This window comes from Ictalurus furcatus, chromosome 2, assembly GCF_023375685.1.
Source record: "Ictalurus furcatus strain D&B chromosome 2, Billie_1.0, whole genome shotgun sequence".
Lineage (NCBI taxonomy): Eukaryota > Metazoa > Chordata > Actinopteri > Siluriformes > Ictaluridae > Ictalurus > Ictalurus furcatus.
In genome coordinates this window covers 7345485-7355729 of record NC_071256.1, presented here as the reverse complement: position 1 = coordinate 7355729, position 10245 = coordinate 7345485, and the positions used below count along the sequence as shown (strand labels likewise).

General features: G+C 37.0%; 1 protein-coding gene across 1 annotated transcript in view; it reads left to right on the top strand.

Annotated features, from left to right (window-relative positions):
• The window catches only part of gata4 (GATA binding protein 4), a 14219-nt gene extending 4097 nt beyond the window's left edge, over window positions 1-10122 (top strand). The window contains exons 2-6 of the mRNA XM_053646175.1: window positions 3864-4030; window positions 6347-6472; window positions 6849-6930; window positions 8462-8592; window positions 8672-10122. Of these exons, the coding sequence (XP_053502150.1) occupies window positions 3864-4030; window positions 6347-6472; window positions 6849-6930; window positions 8462-8592; window positions 8672-8785 (620 nt within the window). The 3' untranslated portion in view covers window positions 8786-10122. The remainder of the gene's footprint in view (window positions 1-3863; window positions 4031-6346; window positions 6473-6848; window positions 6931-8461; window positions 8593-8671) is intronic.
• The last annotated feature ends 123 nt before the right edge of the window (window positions 10123-10245 follow it).

The window sequence follows — 10245 nt, the reverse complement described above, 5'->3', positions numbered from 1 at the left end:
TCATTGCATCAGTTTCCAGTATGCTTTGTATCTATAATCAATCAGGGATTATAAATATTTTGACAGTTCATAATCTTGTCATTACTGTGCTTTGTGGAATTTTGTAATTGGCAGGAAGGAGTAATGTGAATAACTGTATCAGTATCTCATTGAGGCTGATTTAAAAATTTTTTAAAAAATGCAGTAAAACCATCTGCATGTTTGTACTGTATATGGTGAGAAGATGAACTGATTTTGCACTGATGGTGCCAGTGTTCTTTTGTTCATTGTTCTTCTTGTGTGTGCTGTCTCTCACCAGTCTCAAGGTTAGGATTGTAGCAGTTTTGCTGAGAACCTTGGAAAAAGGCCTTTGTGTGTCTTCAGTTCTGCAACATCCAAATTCCTTAGAGAGAATCAAGGGTTATCTGAAATGTAGATCGAAGCTATGACAATTTTGAGACTTTTTGAATGTCCAGTTTCGTTACCCACTCTAGCCTCAGATTCTGCTCTGTTATGGAACCCGGTGTTGTCTTGTGTTCCTGTAGCCCATCTGCCTCGACGTGTTGTACATTCTGAGATGTGTATCTGCTCACCTTGGTTATAAAAGAGTGGTTATTTTAGTTATCGTAGCTTTCCTCTGAGCTCAATCCAGTCTGGCCATTCTCTTCTAACCTCTCTATCAACCAGGAGTTTTCGTTTTTCACACTACTCTAGAGACTGCTGTGTGTGGAAAAATCTCTGGAGATTTCTGAAAATACTCAAATCATCTCATCTGGTACCAACAACCATGCCACAGTCAAAGTCACTGAAACTATATTTGTTTCCCATTCTGATGATTGAATATAAACACTAAAAGAAGCTAAATGCTCTTGCATGATTGGCAAAATGGATAATTACACGAGTAAGCAGGGGTACAGGTGTTCCTAATAAAGTGGCAGGTTAAAGTACTTATTGTAGATGTAGTAAAGGGTAAGTGAAGTACTCATCTGTATCCCAAAGCATGGACTCATTGATGTAAAATAAATAAATAAACAATGATGTAAAATAAATAAATAAATAAATATGACCAGCTCTCAACTTTCTTCACAACTACCATTTCTATTACGGTATTTACTCAACAGCACTTTTATTGTTGTGTATTATATACCTCCCTTCTATGATTTTAACCTGAAAAAAACTTGCTGCTTAACAATACGTAGCCTTTTATTTGATGCAGAAACAAATATTCAAATACGTCTGTTATTTCCATTTCATTTTTTTGTTTCTATAACTACTTTCACACTAAAGAATTCATTTCAGTTCTCATGCTAAAAGAAGATGAATAATACCTTTCCCCTTTTTTTCACTTTTCATTCCACCACTGATAACATATTGTGCGTTGTTGAGTTAATATTTAATAGCCTATTTAGTTCCTTGTTTATTATGCCTTACTGTACATTATGAATGTACAGTATTTTACAGAAGGAAAGCTATTGACTTATGCGACAGTTATATTCATCTTACATTTCCATTTTATGGCATTTTGGCAGACGGCCTTATCCAGAGCGATCTCATTTTATACAACTGAGCAGTTGAGGGTTAAGGGCCTTGCCCAAGGGCCCAACAGTGGTAGCTTGGCAGTGCTGGGGCTTGAACTCCTGACCTTCTGATCAGTAACCCAGAGCCTTTAACCACTGAGCCCTGTGTTTTATTCTGATTGAGGACGTGTCCTTGTGTATACTGGAGCAGTATCATAAATTCTGCTAAATAAATAGTATTCATAAACATTGCTTTTTGTTCTTTCTTTTTTTTTTTTTTTTTTACAGTCGGCTAATATGAGCAATCCCAGAGAGTCTTAAGAGATCTTTCATTGAACGAGGATTAACTTAAATTGAGCTTTGACACTAATTGAAGTCTTTTTGAAGACTAGTCACAGTAATGAAATATACACAGAGAAATTGCTCCTCTCTTTCATTCCATTTGTCCACGCTGATCGATCCTTCAGCATGGCTGTTAAGAAGCTCTCTCAGGCACTTTGTGTTGTTTCCATTTACAAAGATTAGCTGGATTTTTCTGCTCTATATACAGAGCAGCTTTTCGTTATCAAAGGGCGACCTGTCTCATGCAGAGAAAAAGCAGAACCACCAGCAGACGCAGAAGGCTAAAACATGAGAAATGACCCCTCCTGCTGGTCAAAACAGACAACAGTTGTTGCCTTATCTGTTAATACTGTATACAGTAGAAACCTTTGCTGGATAGGCTTTTTTTTAATTATGCTTGGGTTAGGGATGGATTGTAGTGATGGCATGAAGCACTTTATTTTAGCTTGATACAAATACTGAAATCTTAAGTCGACCCCATGTGCGTTTTTAATTGAAAGAATTCACATAAGTTAGCCAATTAAATTTAACAGTGCAAAAGAACTGTATAAAACAATACCGTATACAGTATGTAACAATATAAAATGAATGTCGCTTTAGAAATTAAAACATGCTTAAAATTTGACCAGATATCTGATCCAGCATTTTCTGCTGATTTCAGCCTGATATAAGTGGATTGTTGTTGTTTAGTTTTTTTAAATCACTGCATGATAACTCTACTAATTGTCAGCTCCCCAGTCCGCACCCCTTTAAAGTGACTACTCAAGTAACTACAACGATTATTCACAGCTAAATACCTAGTTGTAATTTCTCCAGCTAGTTTTGTTAGGGTATTAACCTTTACAGCTAGCTCTATAGCAAATTCTCTTGTGGAAGGCTGGTGATGTATTGGTTTATGCTGCTAAAGCTAGAAACAAAGAAACAAAGTTAAGCTTCGGTATGCCATGTACGCAGGCAAATTTATCTTTCAATTTAATCGCCAGTAAAAAAAAACCTGTAAACCTACAAAGAAAATTTTAAGCGATTAGCAGAATCATTTGGATGAAAGGGCAGATATAAGCACAAAAGCACATTTCTTATCAGTGTGACAGAAAATTGTAATGTTTTACAATTCGATTCATCTTAAGCAGCCATTTTCAAGGAAATTACTTTTCTACACATTGTGTGTGTGTGGTGTGTATAAATATATATATAGTTAGCAAGGGTAATGCTAGCAGTGTTTACATTTAACATGCTAAATGAGCAGCCAGTAAAAAATAGATGTATGTGTAGCTAGCTAACCAATATAAGAAACAATGTTACAGCACACATTAGGATTTTTAATACTATAACACTATAAACTACAGAAGGAGTTATTTTATGGAAAGATAAATTTGCATAGATGCAAGTCTAAGCTAACAGTGCTAGGATACAGTTAGGAAAGTGTAAACTACAGCAATTACCAAACTCATTTCCATATGTCTTTTTAAAAGGTTATAGTACTCCAAGTACCACACATTATCCATCCATCCATCTTCTACCACTTACTCCTTCTGCAGGGTCACGGGGAACCTGGAGCCTATCCCAGCGAGTATCGGGCACAAGGCGGTGTACACCCTGGACAGGGTGCCAGTCCATCACAGGGCACACTCACATACACACTCACACACCCATTCATACACTACGGACACTACGGACACTTTAGACACGCCAATCAGCCTACCATGCATGTCTTTGGACTGGGGGAGGAAACCGGAGTACCTGGAGGAAACTCCGGAGCACGGTGCACGGAGCACGGTGAGAATATGCAAACTCCGCACACACATGGCCCCGGCGGGAATTGAACCCCGGACGCTGGAGGTGTGAAGCAAACGTGCTAACCACTAAGCCACCGTGCACCCCCACACATCATCATAATAATGGAACAGCTCAGTTAAACAGCGCAACAATGTCGGGATACATCGCTCCAAACCCCTCACCATCGCTGATTTGACCATATGAATCATTTGAATGTATTCTTTCTCTTTCTCCTTCACTGCCTTTCAGATCTGTTCGATGATTTCGCAGAAGGCCGAGAGTGTGTGAACTGCGGGGCCATGTCCACTCCTTTGTGGCGACGAGACGGGACTGGTCATTACCTGTGTAATGCGTGTGGACTCTACCACAAGATGAATGGCATCAACAGGCCTCTGATCAAACCCCAGAGACGACTCGTGAGTCAAAATTCAGTTTGCAACATCATGTATTAGTTTTTGGATGTAAAAAGCATAACTGTGAAAGTAGTGTCTTATTAGCATTATATCCTTCCCTAAACGACCAACTGGATGAGAAGCTGGAAACAAATGTCATGTTTAAGAAAGAGTCTGTAGTACAATTAAGGCTATAGTAACATATGGTAAATGTAGTACTGTATTATGCAAACAAAAAGAATTAAATCATTTGATAGAAAACAAAAATAGATTCCAAAAATAGATTTAGGTGCTGAGGTGACATGGTGGTTATTTTGTAATAAGACTTGGCCATGAAGTAATATATTAAGGCTACAAGTTATTATGAGGCCACTAACTAAGTGGCCATATATTTTTATGTTCTTGCCGTGAGATACCAAAGTCATAGCTATGAATTGCATAACCTGAGCCCATGACTTGATATGTTGAGGGAAAGTCATACTTATTATTTGGTCCTTAGTTAATTCTTTGGGAGGAACAGGCAAAAAAATAAAGGCTTTTTGCTTGGAGAATTTGGTTAAGGTGAAATTAAGGTGTATCCACTTTGGAATACCAGTATGTCTTTATACATCATTTCAAGATTGAAGTGTTAATATTGTCAGTCTTCTCCATTCTTAGCTTCCTGTGGACCCATTGGTCTAATTCAATTGATTTCTCTGTATCGCAGTCATTTTTAAAATACAATTATTGTCAGTAGGTAAGTACTAAGAGCTAGAGCTCAAGGAACTCAACTCAATTGATGGCCATGAGGAACTCAGTTTGAGGTCCTGAAGAACTTGAAGTCATGGCCACAACTTAATTAACTTTACTTGCAAATTATAAAGTAGAAAATAAATAATAATGGATAGGAAGATCTGGGTTTCTTTTTGCTTTGCTATTATCCCATGCGTCCTCCAAGACACGTGAACCCAGCCAACCACATGTTTTCAAACTGCTGCATCACACAGTACCATAACACACACAGACTTAAGCGCTATCTACCCTCTTCCACATACAGTACATGAGCTCACAGATGCTTGCGATTGGCTAGTATCCCTGATTGACAGGGTAGAGAGTAAAGCAATCTCTCAAACCCAGACAGCATGGCCCCTAAAGAAAGGGTGAATGCTTTTCTCTTGCGTTACTCGGGAGCAGAGTTGAGTATACTGCATTACTGTAAACTAATTACTTTTTCTGATAACGCAGTAATGTAACGCATTACATTTTAAATTTATGTAATTTGATTAGTTACTGATGTCTATAAAATTACATTACTTGTGTTACAAATCTATTGCTAAGAACACAATATTAAGTAAAATGCATTTTTTAAATAAATCAGGTTTTGCGTGGCTGCCAGAGGTGTAACCTGACCTGAGTATTCAGGGCTGTCACCCCGAAGATTTTTTCTTTAGGCCTGAATAATTCTCCACTTGGAACAGTTTGTCACTGCGTAACTGATCGTCAGTAAAAGAAGACAGCAGTGTTGTAATTTTATATATTCAGTGAACTGACGCGAGACCAATCAGACAGGGTTTACAGGAAAATACGTTAAAATACTCGTGTCTTATTGGCTGACAGTCTCTCAATTCTGCCAAACGTTAGCTCACAGTCAATGTGATGAAAAATAGATATATGCTGATTTTATTTTTAACCAGTAAAGCGGTTGAAACAGAAACAGTAACATCCGCTGATGCTGAGCGGGAAAACAAGGTGTGTAAATGTCTATATGAGTTCCTGTTTACATGAACATGATATGAGCTGAGCATAAGGAAAGATAATGTACTCTGCATGGCACTGTAGCAGCTAAACTCATACAAGGAGAGCTTAGTTGTGCCTCCTCTTGGCTAGCAACACCAAACTAGCCTAGTTAGAAAAGTTTTATATTTTATCAGTGTGGTAGACCTACAAATAGTGACAACACCCAAGGCAATTTTTATGAAAAAAAAATGACCTTTTCTGATCATGTCATACATTGATGCGTGCTAAAATTACTGAAAGAACTACGAGTTTCACGTTGTCATGTATTTTTGTAGGTTTGATAGGTTTTGAAAGTAACGTGAAAGTAAAGTAATTAATAATCTGATTACTTTCTACATGCAGTAATCAGTAATGTAATCAGATCACAATTTTAAAGTAGTAATTAGTCAGCTGTAGTGGATTGCTTTTTTTGAGTAACTTACCCAACACTGCTCAGGAGTGACAGGATGATCTGTTTCTCGGCCTTCACATGGAAAGAGATGCATTTATGTACCATAATAACAGAAGTTAACACCAGAAGATAACAACTGTTTCTTTCTCTTTTTCTTACACACTCCCAATCAGTCTGCTTCCAGGAGAGTGGGCCTTTCCTGTACTAACTGCCACACCACAACCACCACTCTGTGGAGACGAAATGCAGAAGGAGAGCCTGTGTGCAATGCCTGTGGCCTCTACATGAAGCTACATGGGGTGAGAGCCAAAGCAGCAATATTTTCAATATGTGGGATGACAGACTTCAAAATCCAAATTAACTGGAGTTATGATTAAACTACTGCCAGCATAAAGAGACACCAGGCCAAGATGGATGTCCTACACTTATGACATTATTAAATATAATATAAAAGCATAAAATCATTTTTTTAAACTCTATATATTATGTGTATGCATCACTATTTCAAGAGTTTGGAATAATATAGTTTTCTGTATATTATAAAGATATGACACTGAGAAGGCATAAGCTTTTGATTCTCAATAAGGTCAAAGCAGATATGGCTTTACATACAAAGTCTTGATATGTAGGTTTACCACAAGTGAATCACAAATTTATTAATTTTCTCCAAAACAGGTTCCTCGTCCTCTTGCCATGAAAAAGGAAGGCATTCAGACACGCAAGCGCAAACCCAAAAACCTCAACAAGTCTAAGCCTGGTATGAAAGTGTCTTCTTACACTGTGGTTCTCAAAGCAGGTGGTGGGGAAACCCCCAGGGGATCAGTGAAGCGTAGCCAGGGGGTCTACAGTGGAGTCCAAAGGTCTGAGACAACACTGAAAATCTGGGGTGTGGCAGTGGGTTATTTTATTTAAAAGTGGAAATAAGCAGAAAATTTTAGAATTATGAAAATTCTAAATGATAATAATAATAATAATAATAATAATAATAATAATAATAATTTTAAAAAATAAAAGAAAAAAGAAATTTGCAACATGTTGACTATTCAATATTCAAGATGCTGCACAATTTCTAGGTCATGGTTTAAATGTAAGAAAATTTGTGATATTGACCATGTTAACTGCTTTGTACGAAAGGTCAGCTTTTCAGTGGGTCTTATCTCTTCCATTGTAGCACGTGTCCAGACGACACTCCAATGGATTTGACATTTGATGGTATTTTGCAGACACCCTTATCCAGAGCAACTTACATTTATTTCATTTATACATTTGAGCGTTAAGGATGTTGCCCAAGGGCCCAACAGTGGCAGCTTGGTATTGCTGGGGTTTGAACTCACAACCTTTCAAGCAGTAGCCCAACATCTTAACTACTGGGCTACCACTGCCCAAATCCTGCCCAAATCCTGCCCAAGCCCAAATGGATTTGATCTAAAATGGATCAGAAGGTTTTACACAAACTTGTGGAGCCTGTTCCAGCTCGAATGCACACTGTCATTAAAGCAAAATGGAGACGCACCAAATACTAAGAAATTCGGACATTCACGTAAAGATTCTACTTTTCACAAGTTGCTGCTTATAATATAATTTGTAAGGAAAAGTATTGTGTTAAATTGAAAAAGAATGCCAAACAGGCTCAGACTTTTGGACCCTACTGTATACTGAGCTTTGGTAATCATTAACCTATTTAAATGGTCATTTGAATTTAATTAATTTAAGCCAAACTTCAACCATTTATTTAAAAACAAGTAGACCTAGTAGAAAATGATGTCAATTTTATTAACATGTACTCTATGGGTGTAAAGTTTGAGAACAAAAAGCTCTAATAAATTACAACTTGAATAATGGTCCTCATTTCTCAATCTTTTAGTAAAGTCGTGTATAAGTGTTTTCGTAGGCCGAACCAAACAAAAAATTCCTGCCGGATGAAATGAAAGTTTCTGTAATGCTGATTTTCTTCGTACTCAGGTGTGCACTTTGATAAATACCAATCACCTTTAAAGTCCAATACAGATACGAACAAATTTGTATACGAATAAATTAATTTCTATCCAGCTTGATAAATGAGGCCTATAAATTGACTAGTGGTATTATGTTCATAAAATAAATCTGTACTGAGGGGGTTTGTGGAATTTTTTTTTTTTTTTTTTTTACAAAGGGGTCCCTCTCTGCAAAAAGTTTGAGAACCCCTGTTCTAATAGACACATGGGGGTGAAAAAGTGAAAAAAAAAATACAGATAAATGATCAATACAAATGAACAAATAATAAAGAATGCTTACATGATGATTGACAGGAAACCCTGGGAATGAAGGCCACACCCCTTCTAATGCAGCCAACACTGGTGGCCATGCAGTAGAACCCCGTCCAATCAAGACTGAGCCAGACACGCCCACTCTCTATTCCCATCATAATATACATACACAGGTGAGTACAGAAGATTGCATAATCAGACATGTGCATGCTTGAGGTTGAGGAGTACTAATAATAACTACTTTCAATCTAGATCTCATACATGGGAGGCCAAAGTGGGGCTTCATCACTGAAGCTCTCTCCAGGAGCCCATACTGTAGCACCCAGCTCCAAAAATGAGCCTTGGAACAGCCTGATCCTCACATGAACCTGTTGTCTTTCAGTCAAATGTTGCAGTTTCTGTCAGGACTCATAGCAAACCAGTGATGGCAAACGGGACTGAACGGGGCGACCCCCCCGCCCCCCCCCCCCCAAAAAAACAACAACTATATAAAACACGTCAAACACAACCATGACACAGTGGAAGATACTGTAAGAACAGCTGAACTGAGAAATGACAGAAACCAATCAAGCTTCACGAGAGTAACATGCCTGATACCTAAGACCAACGTTCAGGAACGTATCCTGGTCAAATACTCACAGACTGCTGGAATTACTCCACTGATAAATTGTCTTCAGTATTTATAAAGAAAGTTACTTAACAATGACTAAAAAATACAACTAAAAAAATAAAGGCCCCATGTGCCTTTACTGCTTTCATTCATTGCTCTCAGTGTTCTATTACTGAAAACATGTATGTGTTTACTACTAGCTGTGCTAACTTTCATTATATATATAAAAAAGTACACTCCCTTTCCAAGAATCACCTCTTCAAATAAAGATTCGAGAGAGAATTCTCAAGAGGATATATTCAGTAAAGCACTCCTCATATGGTCAAAACCTAACCAATCATGTTTGAGTTACAGTTTGACTTTGAGAGCATTAAAAACACCCATAATAAGCATCAACATATTAATACTCACATAACTGTGAATATGTCAAGTAGTTATTGAATAGAAAGTAATACACACATAATACACCTACATAAACAATGTGACAGTAAGAGGCCTGTCATTTCCTCATATTGAAATTAAGATTTTTTTTTTAAAAGGCACAGAAAACTGAAACAGGATTTCAATTCATGACGAGCCAAAATCTCTTTCAATAATTAACAAAAAATAATATTCAATGATGCACTGCAAATTCTTCACTTTAATTTGATTTTTTTTTCCTCGTAATTTTAAGAAGAACGCCTAATATTTATTGACTTGAAGCAAACAGGGTTGAGTCTTTCTTCATGTTCACAGGTAGCCTATAGCACTGGGTCCGAATTCTAAGCATAAGTCGGAGTAGATCTAGATGAGGATCCACGTTATATTTTAAAGTGTTTAAACTTTTGTTCATTCGACTGTGAGAAAAACTCATGAATTGTTTTTTTTTTCCAATGTATAAAAATGTATGTATGCTGTATGTATTGACACCTTGCTCCATTATTATTATTATTATTATGGTTAACCTCAGTGTCTTGTACAAGGACACTACATTGGACAAAGGACAAATATTACAAGCTGTAACAGTGCATTGAACTTTATATCTCTTTTTTTTTCTCTCAGAGTAGCTGATCTTACAGAGGAACTTAATTAAATAAATAAGAATCAAACAAGACTCTTTTTGCTATTTATTTATATATCTATGGTCTCTATGAAAATGACTGAAGATTTGAGAAATACATTATGCAGGAAAGAAATTATGTAATGATGTATTTAAAACCTTTTCTAAAACAAAATA